The sequence below is a fragment of the Haliotis asinina genome, chromosome 14, assembly GCF_037392515.1.
Source record: "Haliotis asinina isolate JCU_RB_2024 chromosome 14, JCU_Hal_asi_v2, whole genome shotgun sequence".
Classification (NCBI taxonomy): domain Eukaryota; kingdom Metazoa; phylum Mollusca; class Gastropoda; order Lepetellida; family Haliotidae; genus Haliotis; species Haliotis asinina.
In genome coordinates this window covers 37,008,121-37,029,498 of record NC_090293.1, presented here as the reverse complement: position 1 = coordinate 37,029,498, position 21,378 = coordinate 37,008,121, and the positions used below count along the sequence as shown (strand labels likewise).

The following is a 21,378-nucleotide window of genomic DNA, read 5'->3' as shown; positions in this document are numbered from 1 at the left end:
TGTTGAGGATCTGTTGCCAAGCGCATCTCTCCTGTGTCCCCAGAAATTGGGATTAAAAGCCCTTTGATGTCTTTTGGGTGAACAGTTCTATTATTTCCTCCTTCTGTAGTAATTGCTCTTTCGCATCCTTCTGTAGTAACTGTTATTTTGCCAGTGTAGTTGCAGTTAGACATTTATTCTGTAGGAGAAATCCGTGGGCTTTGGGATGAAAAGTCACTGGTGGCAGAGTCTCAAAAGGAATGATGTATCCCCTCCTTATTACTGATAATATGCAGCTGTCTAATGTGATCTGGTTGCAGGTTTCTAGGAGCATCGATAGTCAACCATTGACAGGTGAGGAGATGACTGGAATTGTACAAGACCAGTGAAGAAGACGAGATTCCACAGAAGAGGGATAAGATCCTCTTCTGCCCCTCAGTGCATAGCTGGTCTACTCTGTGCTTAGAGATCTGTGGCTAACTTCTGATTTAAATTGAATCTCTAGCTTGAGTAGCCTGCTAGCAGAGTCTGTTAAACATGGTTGAGGAATTCAAAGGTTGTTGGAATTGTTGTTGTTTGGTTGTTTCTGGACTATTCCAGAGTTCAACCTGAGTGTGTTCCATGGAGCCTGTCGACCTTTGGTGCAGTCCCGTTGGGGTCTCACAGCACCGACCAGTCTGTGTAGAAAATTGCAGCTGTCCGAGCTGTCTCACTTACAGTGGGGGTAGCTGCAAGTACCTGAAACCTCGGGATGGATGGCAGCTCCTGGCAAATCCTGGCATCTGCTGACCCTGTTGGCTTGGTCTTGTCCCCTTGAATCCTTCAGCATCTCCATCTGTGGGTATTGGCATTCAGTTTCAGGTTTAGGGTAATAGATGGCTTTCCAATGTAGAGCACGCACAAACCAATGGGTAAATGGGCAATGGCTTGTGCCAGTGTCATTCAAGTCTTTTTCGGTCTAGTCTGCGCGAGTAAGGGGATTGATCAATTTATCGTTAAAAACTTAGTAATATAGCCTCATTAAGATATTCCGACTCCGCTGGAGAATTGTTCATGGACTAATTCATATTCTCTTTAAATGATGTAAACAAGGCAGTAATGGTGGCAATATTTAGCCAACCCAAAAAAGAGCGTTATTTAGTTTTTGATTTGCTCTTATGCTCCTATTTAATGAAAGCAATAGAACACAATGAAGCTTTAGTGCATTTTAAGGCATGAGAGAAAAAGGAGAGATTTTGTTTCTTGGACAAGGTGCAGTTACCATTCATTCCAATCCACTTCTCTGAAGCATCTAGCTTCAAGTGTACTTGAAGGTCTCATGAGTCTTGTTGTGCAAAGAGAATGGGAATCTAAATGAGAAACAAATTCCTAGCATTGTAGACATTTACTCTTCAACTTGACATGCACAAGGTTAAACTAGAGTCTGTATCACAGTTAAACAATTTAACACAAAGCATATAAATGTGATTGTTTCAATATAACATATTTAATGTGGAGAGATTGTCTGGTTTCTGTATGAAGGACCTTGATGAAACTGAAGTAGAAATAACTTTTCACTAATGATCTCTCGCGTCTTGTGTGTCAATACAGAAAAATTATGACCATTTCCACACTTAGTTTAATGTTTCAGTTCCATGTCTGCATGTCTGTTAACTACTCCATCCTTTCTTGCACATAGATGGCTTTTCCTTTCTCTAATACCCCCACCCCCAACCCCTTTGCAACAAAGTGTAAACTATGTCAATATTTTAATGATCGTTTGTAAAACCTTTTTATTTTTTGGACATATACACTGCAAAATAGTCAGTGTTGGTCTGATATTTTGATTATGATCAGTATTTCACTGAATATTTTATGTTTATTAGTTTTTGAGTTAAACTGCAATTCATGAGTCCAGTTTTGAGCCAAATGGACTATAAATGATCACAACTGGCAGTGCATGATTGTTGAGTTTCACATTTTGTGAACATGTGTTTCATGTTCATCGCCAAGATCATGTTCCAACAGGTTTAATCACATTGCTGTGTGCTTGACACAACAAGCAACTTAAAACAACCACTTTCTTCACCTTTATTACCAAAATTGTTAGTGTCAGATAGAATTTTGCTGAATATTTAAGCTGAATGAATTAATAAGGATTTCCTACGACTATAGCAAAATCCACTATATCATGGTGGTCTTCACATGTTGGTCACTTTTTGGCAAGACTACATAAACTGCACTTCACACTTTTGCAATTACACATGCATGAGAATAATAAAAGAACTCATACAGTTTATTCACATTTTATTATTAATCAAACATGCATCTACAAGTATGACAGTCAACAGATGTTGCTTCTACTAATTCATACTGAGAATACAACGCTACTTTGATATAAAGATTATCAGTAGTGAATATCCATGGAAGTATGTTATAGTTGTTCAAATTAGAAAAACAACTGAAACACTGGGTATCATATATATGCAAATACACTTAAGCACCGTAAACATATCAAATTTATGGAAACTGACATAAGATCTGACATAACTTCTTTGGTTCATATCGAAAATTAATCATTATTATGCAAGATAGTCTTCTGAAAAATGGAAGCTATGGAATTAATGTAAAGAGTCCATATCTTTGTAGTGATAAAGATTTTTCATAATCAAGTCAAAAGTGGAAGCTGATTGAGAAGCATGGATTGATTTGACATGCAAAACTGAAGAAGATTACTGATGAAAACAAACACTTTTCACAGATACATGAGTTCTTTCTGGCAGTGGATGTGACATATAACAGTGAAAATATCTGTTTAAAGTGAAACTTGCACATGTATTTTACAAAGTACCTTCACTATGACCTCAACCCCAGGTAGGCAACTTTGGAGTGTCAGGTAACTTCCACTCAGCATTTCCTGGCACAATATATATTCAAATAACAGAAGTATTTAACATCTCAAAATATCTGGTGAAGAAAGGCATGTATGTTGCAACTGACCTCTATAAACATGTTCTACTTTACAGCCTTCAGAAAGACCATGATGGTCAACATTACATTACTTGATAGAGATATTTCCAGGGCTTTAGTAGAGATAGGCATGATACAATATCTCTCCTATGTTTAAGAACTGTATGGTTAGTTAAATTCAGGCTAAATCTTGAAACATTTGCATCGGGGTATTCAGTTTGCTTCATCAATGGCAGCAACCATGCATAGCAACTTTCACTTTGTTTATAAAGGAAATTTAAGAGCATGATTAACGTGCAAACAATGCAGCAAAGAAAATAATAACCTGAGCTCATGTTCACATACAGCGAGATCAGTTACCAACGAAGTAAGCCAAGCTAGTCCATGTCTAAATCACACTCTTATTTACTCTCTAATTTTGTACGTGTTATACAACAAATTGCTAAGAAAACAGATACAGATGTACGTTATGAGGCAAGTAATGAGAAACATTTTCACCATTTCTGTAAAAATTGCATTGCGAATACAGAATTTAAGTAATCTTAGAACTTGTGTTATTTCACAATATCTAGCAATCTGTGTCACTCATAGTATACGCCATATTTTCTATTGCCTACCCATTCTATGAGCAACAATCTTCTGAAATAATTGTTTACTGCTTTTATTGCAATCCTACATGAAATAGGACAGGATTAAATGCATCTTCGTTTGAAGTCATCATCAAAGTCCCTTTGCACAATGTTATCTCAGTGCTACATTGACATGCTGTAGGGACCGAGGTATGATCGCAATTTTGTGCAGTAGACTATGGTCGAATATCAGGTTGCAATTAGACAAATACATCAGAAATATGATCCCATGGCAAAATTCATCTCTTTTTTTAGGGTACAATCTTAACATTAATGTTTGAACCTGTTAACATTATGGTTGCAGCAATTTCAGTATTGAACTTTAAAAAAGGGCATTTATTTATGTATAAACATGTCAAAAAATTAATATGTGATCTGATCTGAGTCCATCAAAAGGTATCCCCCCAAATAAATAATTGTCATGGGACTACTGAATGATCAGACAAATGGTTTGTCATGAGAAGATGAATTGTGTCCAAAGACAAATACACAATAGCAAAACCAAGGTCGAGCTTACAGCTAAAGTAAGATTGCTAAGTTCAAAAGGAACACAAATGAATTTAATGGAAATATCTCATTGACACAGAGAGTGCTAAATACTAGCAAGATCTTAATGAATGGATACAAACTCATACCACCAAGAAATTGCTGACATATTTGTATAATCTATATAGCTGTCAACAAACCATTTCATGTGAATCACAGCTCTCTTGAGCTATGTACACAAATTGCTAAACAGTATATTTATGAAGAGCTTCATGCATGGACACATAGTGGCCTAAGAGCAATAATGATAAAGGTAATTTCATTTCTTTTTCAGCTACCCATTTCCACTTATGGTAGAAGAACATCGTAATTTGTGTTGCATTTCCTATCCTTGAGGACAGGGCATGACAGAACAATGAGAAAATATCAGTATAGAGATGGATTCCCTGGCAGATATACAGAACATAAATGCTTGGTATGTTTACCTTGTTCCACTGTTAGACAGAATATTAAGTAATAATGCTATATAAAGTTGCTATTATGTTGTGTATATTTGTACTGGAAGTCGTTGATGATAATAGGAGTGTTTATAATGACAAGATCTATCAGTCCACTTGATCTCGGCCTCCTGACACTTAGGTATACCATGGTCTCTTACGCAGCCAGCGGATTGTATATCCTGAGTCAATTCGAATTTTAATAGATGCAGCCTCTGCTGCACGGACAGTTTCTTTGACTGCCTGCATTAGGTTCTGTGCATTTCCAACCAGCATCTCAGTTGCTTCCTGATCTTCCTCAGATCCTGCAAATACATTAATAAGTCTCATACATCAAAACTTTGGAGAACTAAAACAAGAGTCATCAGAAGATGACATATCCCCCCGGCCCCCACATGTTTGAAAGGACAAATAATCTGATAGTTACTCACTGTTTTTTTTAGATTAAGTTTGAATTGTTTCCATGGAATTCATGAGAATAATAAATGCCATATATCTGTAATCAGAAAAGTCACAATGTCATATATCTGCCAAGATCTTTTGAAAGATATGAAATGGTTTTCGAGTTGTGCTCCGGAAACGAAGGCAGCAACGTGTTCATGGAACCGAGAAAATAATACATCATAAAAACATGTAAACAGCAAAAGGCACCACTTTGGGGTCTGCCATACATATGTACCAAGTAACACTGACAGATGTTTTTGAGTTCTGCTCCAGAAACGAAACACACCTCTCACTTTTCAGACTAGGTCCAAAACGTTTCCATGGAAACTAAGAAAATAATAAATCACAAGATCCTGTACATACCAAAAGGCACCACTATAGGTTCTGATTGATATATCTACCTAGTTTTGCAGAAAAACATTGAATGGTTTTTGAGTTCTGCTCCGGAAACGAAGCCCACCCCTCCATTTTGAGACTATGTCTGAAACATTTCCAAGGAAACCGAGAAAATAATAAATCACAAAAACCTGTAGAGAGCAAAAGGCACCACTTTGGGGTCTGCAACACATATCTGCCGAGTTTTATGGACAGATATTAAAAAGTTTTTGAGTTCTGCTCCGGAAACGAAACACACCTCTCACTTTTCAGACTAGGTCCAAAACGTTTCCATGGAAACAGAGAAAATAATAAATCACAAGATCCTGTACATAGTAAAAGCCACTTGAGGTTCTGACTGATATATCTACCAAGTTTTGCTGAAAACTATTGAACAGTTTTTGAGTCCTGCCCCGGAAAGGAAACACACCTCTCACTTTTGAGAGTCTGAAACATTTCCATGGAAACCAAGAAAATAATAATAATAAATCACAAAAACCTGTAAATACCAAAAGGCACCAGTATAGGTTTAGACTGATATATCTACCTAGTGTTGCAGAAAACTATTGAACGTTTTTTGAGTTCTGCTCCGGAAACGAAGCCCATCCCTCCATTTTCAGACTATGTCCAAAACGTTTCCATGGAAACCGAGAAAATAATAAATCACAAAAACCTGTACATAGCAAAAGGCACCACTTCAGCTTTTCACTGATATATCTACCTAGTTTTGCAAAAAAATATTGAACTGCTTTTGAGTTCTGCTCCAGAAACGAAACATACCTCTCAATTTTGAGATTATGTGCGAAATGTTTCCATGGAAACCGAGAAAATAATTAATCACAAAAACCTGTACATAGCAAAAGGAACCACTTCACGTACTGACTGATATATCTACCAAGTTTTGCAGAAAAATGTTCAACAGTTTTTGAGTTCTGCACCGGAAACGAGGCCCACCCCACCATAAGACTAACACCAAAATGTTACATGGAAAAACAAAAAAAATATAAATGCCAAAAATCTGTAAATAGCAAAAGGCACAACCATAGGCTGAGATTACTATATCTATCAAGTTTGGTCTAAAAATATTGAACGGTTTCTGAGTTATGCTCCGGAAACAAAATGATTACGGATGGATGGACGGACGGACGGACGAGGCGTTGACTATATCCCCTCGCATTACTTGCCGGGGGTATAATAACATGTGAAAGATACAAAAATATACTAATACAATGTTATTATGCAGTGAGTAATGCAATACTGTACTTCTCTGACAAAAAAACAAGAAAATTGATATCTGAGACTTTCAACAGAGGATAGCTTCACTATCATCTGTGCAGATACAATGCAATACTATCCCCTTAAACAAAGGCGTGAGCCTGTGCAAAATGGAATACCTTTTTCAAATATAATCCATAACATCCCCAACGCATTGGTAGGTCTGACATCATGTAATGCCGTGGACAGTTAACAGAAGGTGTGGAATAAAGGAAGAAGAAGACACAATCATCAATATGCCCCGCATTACCTCCAATTTCAGTCTAAGTCACACTTGTTGCCATGGAAACACCAAAATATTATATTCAGAATTCCAAAACTATCAAAAGGCACCAGTACATCACTAAACCAATCTATGTGTCAAGTTTTTTTATGAAATATTGAACGGTTTTCGAGCTCTGCTCCGGAAAGATAAATGTGTATGGACGGATGACAGACAACATGCATTTTAATACTCCTGCAAAACATTGGATAATTAATCAGAAACATGGAAGTGCTAAGCTCTAGTGCTGAAGTAAGGAGAATTTTTGTGATCAAAGTCCTCTTGAGCATGTTGAGGTGGCACTGACTCAGGAGATGGATGTCTAGTTTGCAAAGGTGCATCTGGCTGAATTGTTATTCCTGATTTCCATAGTTCCAAAATCTGGATTATCCAAATTGTCTCATTAAGTGGGGTTTTACGTCGTTTTGAGGAACATTCCAACAAAATCTAGGTGTCGGACACCAGAAACAGGCTCACATCCATGTCGGAAATCGAATCCAGGCCTCCACCATGACGAATAAATGCTTTATTCACTTCACTAACCATGAGAATTTCATCAGTTTAATGTTGTATTATGGAATATAGGGTTTGCATAACCTTGGTATGTATGGCTTGTGTGCTCTGAACTGCCTATCCATTCAGTGGAGCTTCTCTCCTTTTCATATGCTGACAGTGTTCTGTTATGGAAACTAACATCCCCATTCCACAGAGATTTCTGGTTCATTGGTCACTCATTGTAAGCAAAGTTTTTTCTTTCTGGTAACCTACCAAAGAGGATCGTATGACACTCTGATGAATCCAATTTGTGTTTTCATGTATCACGTCAGTGTTCAACATGTCAGGCTGAGAGCTTCGTTCACCATCAAACGCTTTTTCCAGTTCCAACATGAGTTAATGTCAGATGAATGTGGTGTTATTAAGACTCGTGTCTAGCCCGACGCCTGATAAGTGTCCAGTGATAAACAGTCATCTGATGGCCACCTGCCATCTCCCTGACATGTGTGATGGCCTCACATCACCAATTTGAGTCTCATCGGAGGGTAATCGCTCATTAAAGGAAAATACTAACATAAAACTATTTCTTGATATTGGAAACTCTATCCAAACATATGAAAAACCAGTTGTGAAAAGTAAGTGATGGACATCCGAAACCCATGCACCTTTACCATTTTCATCAAGTTTTTTGAGGAATAAATAACACTGGTGAGGATGCTCGTGTGATTCCATTCTTAATATTTTTAACCAAAACTTTAAAACACGAGTCTGAGCAGACACGTGTGTGTGTCTACCACACCCACCCAATATTGCCTTACTGGATGCTCACTTAGAAACATTTTGAAATAATCTTAAACGCGTAGTTTGTACCTTTTCTATGCATTCATAATACCTGGCCCCCCAAATTCCTGCACCATACAGTAATACAGGCATGATTTTACTATAAAATGTTTTACATGCAACTGTGTACAAAATATGCTTACTATTAAGAAATAACCTATAATGGAGCAAATTACTTTGATGGAGATAGGTTGACTTGCTTTTGATCGCTTAAATGATGATAAGAACAGACCACAGAGGTAGATATAATAAGTTACCATTTTAACATCTTGACGACTTAATGTCTGCATTGGAAAACTTGTGAACACAGACTGGCAAGTTTGTCAGATAGTCAGATAGTGTTTATTTCGTAAGGGGCCACAGGCCCATGATACAAGAACTATAGCACAGATATTTGTTGAGTACAAAGAGCTTGAGATGGTCCCTAACAATTATAATAAATGTATTTATACATGAATAACCACTCTTACAAGATAAATGCATTAGAAATGTGTACCTAAGAGGGACATCGTTGAAGAACATTCGCCTTTTCGTAACAACTGACGCATAATCTGTTTTATCAGTTCAATTATATTAATGTGCCAATCTGTGATCCTACCTTTTTATGCTGTCAACACTTTTCCCCATCTTACAATTCATGCAAGAGGTACCATTTTATTCTTACGTTCATCTTAAATCGTTTGTTGTACCAAATTGTCTTGTAAAATACATGGTTTATGAGGTATTTGTTTATAACAACATTTGAAGCAATAAGCGTGTTTTAAGCTTGATGGGTGAAGATTCTCATTCTGAAGGAGAAAAAAAAATTGTTTATTGCAGAGTTTCACACCCTGGTAGAGAGTCCGGACTCTTTAAGCCTATAAGATACAATAATACAAGGATAAAAACCATGATGATATTAAAATGGCACACCTGTAGTCAACACGCATACTGTACCAACCATCATGCAGTGGCAGAAAGAATCCTCAAGCACACGCAGTTATGGATCTGAACATAATATCTTACTGCATAACACCCCTCCATTCTTTCAACAGTCAGACTGTTTAAACAAATAAAATACATAAATAATGGTATCTCTCTCTCTCTTTCACATGACAATCTCGCCACATTTATGAGCTCATAAAAAACACTAAGACTGTTCAAACAGATGAATTACATAAATAATACTATTACAGCTCTCTCTCTCTCACACACACACACACACACACAGAAAGAGAGAGAGAGAGAGAGAGAGAGAGAGAGAGAGAGAGAATGTTTTCATTGTACTTTAACATAGTCTTAGGCGTGATTGTGGTGAGTTCATTCCGATGCCAACTGGTCTTGAAAGCAAGTGCATCTGACTAGGAATGATCGGAACATTTCCCTAGCCTACATCTGTCTTTTTACTTAGAAAACAAAGGTGGGTCAGCCAACAATCACTCTGCAGATTTTCATCGGACACTACAGCACCAATATTCTGAAGATGGGCCCAAGAAAGATCAGAAATGTTCAAGGAGAGAAGGCAAAGAAGCGACCTGCAAGGTGCCATTAACAACAAGATGCTCTTTTATGTTTTGACCTTATATTCATACATTTTATGCACATGTTGTCCAGTGTCTCTAATTGGCCATCTGGCCTAGTGCTTGTACTTTTCTATGTTCTTTTACCATTGCCATTTTTGGTGTACATTGACACACTGTCTGTCCTTACAGTGCAGGCTAACTTTTGAGACCATGTTCATGAGCTTGTATGGTATTGATATCACCCTTGATAAGCCTTGGACTGAGACACTGGAGTAGTTCATAAAGAGTCCTGGCGCAGCTCTCAGGAAATTAAAGAATACCGTTTGGAGTGAAGATACTCCATACATCAAAACACAATTCTACCTAAGAAAATTCAAATGTTATCAAAGCTATGAAGCTACACAGTTTACTCTCTTCATATTTTTATACACCTCTGTGTTTTAAGTTCACTTCACATAAGCGAACAATTAAGTTCCTTCTGTGCAACATTTGTATTCTAAATTCCTGCATGGAAATGAAACATTATTACCTGTTAATACATTGAGGTACAACATGCAACTAAACTCCAAACATACATGAACTGACATTTACCGTCCAGTGTGCAAGGGAAAATCAAAGTTTTTATGTCCATAGAGTCTGTCTTAGAGTGCATTTCACCAAACTGTTTTCTCTGCTGCTAGTCTGTCGTACAGATCCTGAAGTATAAATATCCAAGAAAGACCACACAAGTCTAGAAAATGTGGCAAGTCTAGATTTCCTTAGTTCCTGAAAAGAAGAAAGTCTCAGGGCTCCATTTCATTATATTATGTTTTTTACTATGAACATTTTTTTCAGTAAAATATGTTCATTTCAGAGACTAGTTGTTAGTCTACTCTGCTGCATTTGGTCAAACATCTCTCCTGTCCACCGCTGTATCCTCCATTTTCTGTCTATTCATGACTCTGATGTAGTGCCCATATAACATCCTTCTATCAGCTAGCAGCCATGTTTGAACCAGTAACGACATGGTCTTCTATGCCTTCTTGTCAGGAAGAGTCAAGGGCCATTGCATAATGTTGCATAGTTTACTGCTGTGACATAAAAACAAAACCCAGGGATGCAGCTTTGCAAGGACACTGATCCATGATCAGGAGGTGCTGTGCATGTCTTTTATCATCCAAAACTGTTTTCCACAGGAAATATTGCAGGATTTTGCATAATGCCCTGACAATGCAATGATGTAATGAACTTGATGATGTCACAATGCTATGATGTCGTTGCACTGCAAATCTAATGCCAGTGCTGTGTTCAGAGATGTACATTTTTTATTGAAAACTAATGAAGAAAGATTTTGGATGATAAACAGCATTTCACCCTCTTGTCTACTGATGTCAATAATATCAACACTCGTTGATTAAGGTAAAAATATCCTTGGTAAGCCTCGGATATTTGTTACTTTATCAACTTGTGTTGATATATCAGAAAACACTTGGGTGACATTCTCTCTATATTTGACCGCTAGTTTTGACAACAAATCCGAGCAGTATTGTGTCTTATTACCCCACAAAGTAACCAAATTTTCGGACTGGAGTTGGGAGAGTGTTGGAAGTGTCAGATTAGTGGCAAGTCACCCTCAAATTACAATCCCTTAGGTGCCAGTGTGGTCCATGGGTAGCATCTCAGTTGGGGTGACAGTAGCTGCCACTGTGGTCCATGCCTGGCATCTCAGATGGGGTGACAGTAGTTGCCAGTGTGGTCTATGCCTGGCATCTCAGTTGAGGTGACAGTAGCTGCCAGTGTGGTCCATGTCTGGCATCTCAGTTGGGGTGACAGTAGTTGCGAGTGTGGTCCATGCCTGACATCTTAGTTGAGGTGACAGTAGTTGCCAGTGTGGTCCATGCCTGGCATCTCAGTTGGGGTGACAGTAGTTGCCAGTGTGGTCCATGCCTGGCATCTCAGTTGGGGTGACAGTAGTTGCCAGTGTGGTCCATGCCTGACATCTTAGTTGAGGTGACAGTAGTTGCCAGTGTGGTCCATGCCTGGCATTTCAGTTGGGGTGACAGCAGCAGGCAATGTCGTCCATGCCTGACATCTCAGTTGAGGTGACAGTAGCAGGCAATGTTGTCCATGCCTGACATCTTAGTTGGGGTGACAGTAGCTGCCAGTGTGTCCATGCCTGGTATCTCAGATGAGGTGACAGTAGTTGCCAGTGTGGTCCATGCCTGGCATCTCAGATGAGGTGACAGTAGTTGCCAGTGTGGTCCATGCCTGGCATCTCAGATGAGGTGACAGTAGTTGCCAGTGTGGTCCATGCCTGGCATCTCAGTTGGGGTGACAGTAGTTGCCAGTGTGGTCCATGCCTGGCATCTTAGTTGGGGTAACAGTAGCAGGCAATGTTGTCCATGCCTGGCATCTTAGTCCAGGTGACAGTAGTTGCCAGTGTGGTCCATGCCTGGCATCTCAGATGGGGTGACAGTAGTTGCCAGTGTGGTCCATGCCTGGCATCTCAGTTGGGGTGACAGCAGCAGGCAATGTCGTCCATGCCTGACATCTCAGTTGAGGTGACAGTAGCAGGCAATGTTGTCCATGCCTGACATCTTAGTTGGGGTGACAGTAGCTGCCAGTGTGTCCATGCCTGGCATCTCAGATGAGGTGACAGTAGTTGCCAGTGTGGTCCATGCCAGGCATCTCAGATGAGGTGACAGTAGTTGCCAGTGTGGTCCATGCCTGGCATCTCAGATGAGGTGACAGTAGTTGCCAGTGTGGTCCATGCCTGGCATCTCAGATGAGGTGACAGTAGTTGCCAGTGTGGTCCATGCCTGGCATCTCAGTTGGGGTGACAGTAGCAGGCAATGTTTTCCATGCCTGGCATCTCAGTTGAGGTGACAGTAGCAGGCAATGTTGTCCATGCCTGCCATCTTAGTCCAGGTGACAGTAGTTGCCAGTGTGGTCCATGCCTGGCATCTCAGTTGGGGTGACAGTAGCAGGCAATGTCGTCCATGCCTGACATCTTAGTTGGGGTGACAGTAGCTGCCAGTGTGGTCCATGCCTGGCATCTCAGATGAGGTGACAGTAGTTGCCAGTGTGGTCCATGCCTGGCATCTCAGTTGAGGTGACAGTAGTTGCCAGTGTGGTCCATGCCTGGCATCTCAGATGAGGTGACAGTAGCTGCCAGTGTGGTCCATGCCTGGCATCTCAGTTGAGGTGACAGTAGCAGGCAATGTCGTCCATGCCTGGCATCTCAGTTGAGGTGACAGTAGCAGGCAATGTTGTCCATGCCTGACATCTTAGTTGGGGTGACAGTAGTTGCCAGTGTGTCCATGCCTGGCATCTCAGATGAGGTGACAGTAGTTGCCAGTGTGGTCCATGCCTGACATCTAAGATGAGGTGACAGTAGCTGCCAGTGTGGTCCATGCCTGACATCTCAGTTGGGGTGACAGTAGCTGCCAGTGTGGTCCATGCCTGACATCTCAGTTGAGGTGACAGTAGCTGCCAGTGTGTCCATGCCTGGCATCTCAGTTGGGGTGACAGTAGCTGCCAGTGTGGTCCATGCCTGGCATCTCAGATGGGGTGACAGTAGTTGCCAGTGTGGTCCATGCCTGGCATCTCAGTTGGGGTGACAGTAGCTGCCAGTGTGGTCCATGCCTGGCATCTCAGATGGGGTGACAGTAGTTGCCACTGTGGTCCATGCCTGGTATCTCAGTTGGGGAGACAGTAGTTGCCAGTGTGGTCCATGCCTGGCATCTCAGATGAGGTGACAGTAGTTGCCAGCGATGTCCATGCCTGGCATCTCAGTTGAGGTGACAGTAGCTGCCAGTGTGTCCATGCCTGACATCTTAGTTGGGGTGACAGTAGCTGCCAGTGTGGTCCATGCCTGGCATCTCAGTTGAGGTGACAGTAGTTGCCAGTGTGGTCCATGCCTGACATCTCAGTTGGGGTGACAGTAGCTGCCAGTGTGGTCCATGCCTGACATCTCAGTTGGGGTGACAGTAGCAGGCAATGTTGTCCATGCCTGCCATCTCAGTTGGGGTGACAGTAGCTGCAAGTGTGGTCCATGCCTGACATCTCAGTTGGGGTGACAGTAGCTGCAAGTGTGGTCCATGCCTGACATCTCAGTTGGGGTGACAGTAGCAGGCAATGTTGTCCATGCCTGCCATCTTAGTTGGGGTGACAGTAGTTGCCAGTGTGGTCCATGCCTGGCATCTCAGATGAGGTGACAGTAGTTGCCAGTGTGGTCCATGCCTGACATCTCAGTTGGGGTGACAGTAGCAGGCAATGTTGTCCATGCCTGCCATCTTAGTTGGGGTGACAGTACTTGCCAGTGTGGTCCATGCCTGGCATCTCAGTTGGGGTGACAGTAGCAGGTAATGTAGTCCATGCCTGGCATCTCAGATGAGGTGACAGTAGCTGCCAGTGTGGTCCATGCCTGGCATCTCAGTTGGGGTGACAGTAGCAGGCAATGTTGTCCATGCCTGCCATCGTAGTTGGGGTGACAGTAGTTGCCAGTGTGGTCCATGCCTGGCATCTCAGATGAGGTGACAGTAGTTGCCAGTGTGGTCCATGCCTGGCATCTCAGATGGGGTGACAGTAGTTGCCAGTGTGGTCCATGCCTGGCATCTCAGATGAGGTGACAGTAGTTGCCAGTGTGGTCCATGCCTGGCATCTCAGATGGGGTGACAGTAGTTGCCAGTGTGGTCCATGCCTGGCATCTCAGTTGAGGTGACAGTAGTTGCCAGTGTGGTCCATGCCTGACATCTTAGTTGGGGTGACAGTAGCTGCCAGTGTGGTCCATGCCTGGCATCTCAGATGAGGTGACAGTAGTTGCCAGTGTGGTCCATGCCTGACATCTTAGTTGGGGTGACAGTAGCTGCCAGTGTGGTCCATGCCTGGCATCTCAGATGAGGTGACAGTAGTTGCCAGTGTGGTCCATGCCTGGCATCTCAGATGGGGTGACAGTAGTTGCCAGTGTGGTCCATGCCTGGCATCTCAGATGAGGTGACAGTAGTTGCCAGTGTGGTCCATGCCTGACATCTTAGTTGGGATGACAGTAGCTGCCAGTGTGGTCCATGCCTGGCATCTCAGTTGGGGTGACAGTAGCTGCCAGTGTGGTCCATGCCTGACATCTTAGTTGGGGTGACAGTAGTTGCCAGTGTGGTCCATGCCTGGCATCTCAGTTGGGGTGACAGTAGCTGCCAGTGTGGTCCATGCCTGGCATCTCAGTTGGGGTGACAGTAGTTGCCAGTGTGGTCCATGCCTGGCATCTCAGATGGGGTGACAGTAGTTGCCACTGTGGTCCATGCCTGGCATCTCAGTTGGGGTGACAGTAGTTGCCAGTGTGGTCCATGCCTGGCATCTCAGATGGGGTGACAGTAGTTGCCACTGTGGTCCATGCCTGCCATCTTAGTTGGGGTGACAGTAGTTGCCAGTGTGGTCCATGCCTGGCATCTCAGATGAGGTGACAGTAGTTGCCAGTGTGGTCCATGCCTGGCATCTTAGTTGGGGTGACAGTAGCTGCCAGTGTGGTCCATGCCTGACATCTCAGTTGGGGTGACAGTAGCTGCAAGTGTGGTCCATGCCTGGCATCTCAGTTGGGGTGACAGTAGTTGCCAGTGTGGTCCATGCCTGGCATCTCAGATGGGGTGACAGTAGTTGCCACTGTGGTCCATGCCTGCCATCTTAGTTGGGGTGACAGTAGTTGCCAGTGTGGTCCATGCCTGACATCTTAGTTGGGATGACAGTAGCTGCCAGTGTGGTCCATGCCTGACATCTCAGTTGAGGTGACAGTAGCAGGCAATGTTGTCCATGCCTGCCATCTTAGTTGAGGTGACAGTAGTTGCCAGTGTGGTCCATGCCTGGCATCTCAGATGAGGTGACAGTAGTTGCCAGTGTGGTCCATGCCTGGCATCTCAGATGGGGTGACAGTAGTTGCCAGTGTGGTCCATGCCTGGCATCTCAGATGAGGTGACAGTAGTTGCCAGTGTGGTCCATGCCTGGCATCTCAGATGGGGTGACAGTAGTTGCCAGTGTGGTCCATGCCTGGCATCTCAGTTGAGGTGACAGTAGTTGCCAGTGTGGTCCATGCCTGACATCTTAGTTGGGGTGACAGTAGCTGCCAGTGTGGTCCATGCCTGGCATCTCAGATGAGGTGACAGTAGTTGCCAGTGTGGTCCATGCCTGACATCTTAGTTGGGGTGACAGTAGCTGCCAGTGTGGTCCATGCCTGGCATCTCAGATGAGGTGACAGTAGTTGCCAGTGTGGTCCATGCCTGGCATCTCAGATGGGGTGACAGTAGTTGCCAGTGTGGTCCATGCCTGGCATCTCAGATGAGGTGACAGTAGTTGCCAGTGTGGTCCATGCCTGACATCTTAGTTGGGATGACAGTAGCTGCCAGTGTGGTCCATGCCTGGCATCTCAGTTGGGGTGACAGTAGCTGCCAGTGTGGTCCATGCCTGACATCTTAGTTGGGGTGACAGTAGTTGCCAGTGTGGTCCATGCCTGGCATCTCAGTTGGGGTGACAGTAGTTGCCAGTGTGGTCCATGCCTGGCATCTCAGATGAGGTGACAGTAGTTGCCAGTGTGGTCCATGCCAGGCATCTCAGATGAGGTGACAGTAGTTGCCAGTGTGGTCCATGCCTGGCATCTCAGTTGGGGTGACAGTAGCAGGCAATGTTGTCCATGCCTGCCATCTTAGTTGGGGTGACAGTAGTTGCCAGTGTGGTCCATGCCTGGCATCTCAGTTGGGGTGACAGTAGCAGGTAATGTAGTCCATGCCTGGTATCTCAGTTGGGATGACAGTAGCTGCCAGTGTGTCCATGCCTGGCATCTCAGATGAGGTGACAGTAGTTGCCAGTGTGGTCCATGCCTGGCATCTCAGTTGGGGTGACAGTAGTTGCCAGTGTGGTCCATGCCTGGCATCTTAGTTGGGGTGACAGTAGCAGGCAATGTCGTCCATGCCTGGCATCTCAGATGGGGTGACAGTAGTTGCCACTGTGGTCCATGCCTGGCATCTCAGTTGGGGTGACAGTAGTTGCCAGTGTGGTCCATGCCTGGCATCTCAGATGAGGTGACAGTAGTTGCCACTGTGGTCCATGCCTGCCATCTTAGTTGGGGTGACAGTAGTTGCCAGTGTGGTCCATGCCTGGCATCTCAGATGAGGTGACAGTAGTTGCCAGTGTGGTCCATGCCTGGCATCTTAGTTGGGGTGACAGTAGCTGCCAGTGTGGTCCATGCCTGACATCTCAGTTGGGGTGACAGTAGCTGCAAGTGTGGTCCATGCCTGGCATCTCAGTTGGGGTGACAGTAGTTGCCAGTGTGGTCCATGCCTGGCATCTCAGATGGGGTGACAGTAGTTGCCACTGTGGTCCATGCCTGCCATCTTAGTTGGGGTGACAGTAGTTGCCAGTGTGGTCCATGCCTGGCATCTCAGATGAGGTGACAGTAGTTGCCAGTGTGGTCCATGCCTGGCATCTTAGTTGGGGTGACAGTAGCTGCCAGTGTGGTCCATGCCTGGCATCTCAGTTGGGGTGACAGTAGCTGCAAGTGTGGTCCATGCCTGACATCTCAGTTGAGGTGACAGTAGCAGGCAATGTTGTCCATGCCTGCCATCTTAGTTGAGGTGACAGTAGTTGCCAGTGTGGTCCATGCCTGGCATCTCAGATGAGGTGACAGTAGTTGCCAGTGTGGTCCATGCCAGGCATCTCAGATGAGGTGACAGTAGTTGCCAGTGTGGTCCATGCCTGCCATCTCAGTTGGGGTGACAGTAGCAGGCAATGCTGTCCATGCCTGCCATCTTAGTTGGGGTGACAGTAGTTGCCAGTGTGGTCCATGCCTGGCATCTCAGTTGGGGTGACAGTAGCAGGTAATGTAGTCCATGCCTGGTATCTCAGTTGGGATGACAGTAGCTGCCAGTGTGTCCATGCCTGGCATCTCAGATGAGGTGACAGTAGTTGCCAGTGTGGTCCATGCCTGGCATCTCAGTTGGGGTGACAGTAGTTGCCAGTGTGGTCCATGCCTGGCATCTTAGTTGGGGTGACAGTAGCAGGCAATGTCGTCCATGCCTGGCATCTCAGATGAGGTGACAGTAGCAGGCAATGTTGTCCATGCCTGACATCTTAGTCGAGGTGACAGTAGCTGTCAGTGTGGTCCATGCCTGGCATCTCAGTTGAGGTGACAGTAGCAGGCAATGTAGTCCGTGCCTGACATCTTAATTGAGGTGACAGTAGCTGTCAGTGTGGTCCATGCCTGGCATCTCAGTTGAGGGGACAGTAGCTGCCAGTGTGTCCATGCCTGGCATCTCAGTTGAGGGGACAGTAGCTGCCAGTGTGTCCATGCCTGGCATCTCAGTTGAGGGGACAGTAGCTGCCAGAGTGCTCCATGCCCATCATTTCAGATGAGGTGATAATAGCTGCCAGTGTGGTCCATGCCTGGCATCTCAGATGGGGTGACAGTAGTTGCCAGTGTGGTCCATGCCTGGCATCTCAGTTGAGGTGACAGTAGTTGCCAGTGTGGTCCATGCCTGACATCTTAGTTGGGGTGACAGTAGCTGCCAGTGTGGTCCATGCCTGGCATCTCAGATGAGGTGACAGTAGTTGCCAGTGTGGTCCATGCCTGACATCTTAGTTGGGGTGACAGTAGCTGCCAGTGTGGTCCATGCCTGGCATCTCAGATGAGGTGACAGTAGTTGCCAGTGTGGTCCATGCCTGGCATCTCAGATGGGGTGACAGTAGTTGCCAGTGTGGTCCATGCCTGGCATCTCAGATGAGGTGACAGTAGTTGCCAGTGTGGTCCATGCCTGACATCTTAGTTGGGATGACAGTAGCTGCCAGTGTGGTCCATGCCTGGCATCTCAGTTGGGGTGACAGTAGCTGCCAGTGTGGTCCATGCCTGACATCTTAGTTGGGGTGACAGTAGTTGCCAGTGTGGTCCATGCCTGGCATCTCAGTTGGGGTGACAGTAGTTGCCAGTGTGGTCCATGCCTGGCATCTCAGATGAGGTGACAGTAGTTGCCAGTGTGGTCCATGCCAGGCATCTCAGATGAGGTGACAGTAGTTGCCAGTGTGGTCCATGCCTGGCATCTCAGTTGGGGTGACAGTAGCAGGCAATGTTGTCCATGCCTGCCATCTTAGTTGGGGTGACAGTAGTTGCCAGTGTGGTCCATGCCTGGCATCTCAGTTGGGGTGACAGTAGCAGGTAATGTAGTCCATGCCTGGTATCTCAGTTGGGATGACAGTAGCTGCCAGTGTGTCCATGCCTGGCATCTCAGATGAGGTGACAGTAGTTGCCAGTGTGGTCCATGCCTGGCATCTCAGTTGGGGTGACAGTAGTTGCCAGTGTGGTCCATGCCTGGCATCTTAGTTGGGGTGACAGTAGCAGGCAATGTCGTCCATGCCTGGCATCTCAGATGGGGTGACAGTAGTTGCCACTGTGGTCCATGCCTGGCATCTCAGTTGGGGTGACAGTAGTTGCCAGTGTGGTCCATGCCTGGCATCTCAGATGAGGTGACAGTAGTTGCCACTGTGGTCCATGCCTGCCATCTTAGTTGGGGTGACAGTAGTTGCCAGTGTGGTCCATGCCTGGCATCTCAGATGAGGTGACAGTAGTTGCCAGTGTGGTCCATGCCTGGCATCTTAGTTGGGGTGACAGTAGCTGCCAGTGTGGTCCATGCCTGACATCTCAGTTGGGGTGACAGTAGCTGCAAGTGTGGTCCATGCCTGGCATCTCAGTTGGGGTGACAGTAGTTGCCAGTGTGGTCCATGCCTGGCATCTCAGATGGGGTGACAGTAGTTGCCACTGTGGTCCATGCCTGCCATCTTAGTTGGGGTGACAGTAGTTGCCAGTGTGGTCCATGCCTGGCATCTCAGATGAGGTGACAGTAGTTGCCAGTGTGGTCCATGCCTGGCATCTTAGTTGGGGTGACAGTAGCTGCCAGTGTGGTCCATGCCTGGCATCTCAGTTGGGGTGACAGTAGCTGCAAGTGTGGTCCATGCCTGACATCTCAGTTGAGGTGACAGTAGCAGGCAATGTTGTCCATGCCTGCCATCTTAGTTGAGGTGACAGTAGTTGCCAGTGTGGTCCATGCCTGGCATCTCAGATGAGGTGACAGTAGTTGCCAGTGTGGTCCATGCCAGGCATCTCAGATGAGGTGACAGTAGTTGCCAGTGTGGTCCATGCCTGCCATCTCAGTTGGGGTGACAGTAGCAGGCAATGTTGTCCATGCCTGCCATCTTAGTTGGGGTGACAGTAGTTGCCAGTGTGGTCCATGCCTGGCATCTCAGTTGGGGTGACAGTAGCAGGTAATGTAGTCCATGCCTGGTATCTCAGTTGGGATGACAGTAGCTGCCAGTGTGTCCATGCCTGGCATCTCAGATGAGGTGACAGTAGTTGCCAGTGTGGTCCATGCCTGGCATCTCAGTTGGGGTGACAGTAGTTGCCAGTGTGGTCCATGCCTGGCATCTTAGTTGGGGTGACAGTAGCAGGCAATGTCGTCCATGCCTGGCATCTCAGATGAGGTGACAGTAGCAGGCAATGTTGTCCATGCCTGACATCTTAGTCGAGGTGACAGTAGCTGTCAGTGTGGTCCATGCCTGGCATCTCAGTTGAGGTGACAGTAGCAGGCAATGTAGTCCGTGCCTGACATCTTAATTGAGGTGACAGTAGCTGTCAGTGTGGTCCATGCCTGGCATCTCAGTTGAGGGGACAGTAGCTGCCAGTGTGTCCATGCCTGGCATCTCAGTTGAGGGGACAGTAGCTGCCAGTGTGTCCATGCCTGGCATCTCAGTTGAGGGGACAGTAGCTGCCAGAGTGCTCCATGCCCATCATTTCAGATGAGGTGATAATAGCTGCCAGTGTGGTCCATGCTTAGCATCTCAGTTGAGGTGAAAGTGGCTGCCAGTACGGTTCATTCCTGGCATCTCAGTTGAGGTGACAGTAGCTGCCAGTGTGGTCCATGCCGAGTGGTCCCTCTGGAGGATACCATAGATGGAGTCAAGAAATGACAAGAGCCTTAACTTTGTACATTGTAACATGTTTTCTGATTTCAAACTCCATCAATTCATTCGTGTCTTGAAATGACAATCCCTGTATATAACAGTTTTTGAGAAAATCTGTCCCCTTATATCGGACTGATGAACATGGCAGGGGATAAAAAACATAGCATAGAAAATGACCTAAATATCATTTGATGGATAAAGCATCCCATTTTCATACACAGATATGAGTGATAAGATTTTTGGACCCTTCACCACTCTTCTTCTGTGACCTCTTTCAGAGAGCAGCATGCACCAAAAAAAGACACGTAGCATAAGAACACCCTCAGAAACACTGAACAGCATTTATGCATCCAGTCCCTAGCACAGCACTGAATCTCTGCAACACATGCAGCTAAATATTACAAGCATCATTAAAACCTTACAACAGAAATACTGCGGACAATCATCCAGACCAAATGCATTAGAAATGCCACAGAGCAAACCACAAATGGCATAACACTTCACAGAGAAAGCCTCCTGGACTAACGCATCTATGATGACAAACTTCGAGTGTGCATTGCAGAGATTTTTTTTTGACAAGAGTATTGCTCAAGTCCATCTACTCCACCTTCACAGCAAGAATGGGGAGGAGGTATGTCTATTACTAGATCAATAACAAAGGATGCTGTAGGAAGAAA

General features: G+C 44.9%; 1 protein-coding gene across 6 annotated transcripts in view; it reads right to left on the bottom strand.

Moving 5' to 3' along the window:
• Positions 1-2,252: 2,252 nt before the first annotated feature.
• Positions 2,253-21,378, bottom strand: part of LOC137261940 (vinculin-like) — a 163,590-nt gene continuing 144,464 nt past the window's right edge. For all 6 annotated transcript variants that reach the window (XM_067799761.1, XM_067799760.1, XM_067799758.1 and 3 more), the window contains one exon: positions 2,253-4,845. In XM_067799761.1, the coding sequence (XP_067655862.1) occupies positions 4,679-4,845 (167 nt within the window). In that variant the 3' untranslated portion in view covers positions 2,253-4,678. The remainder of the gene's footprint in view (positions 4,846-21,378) is intronic.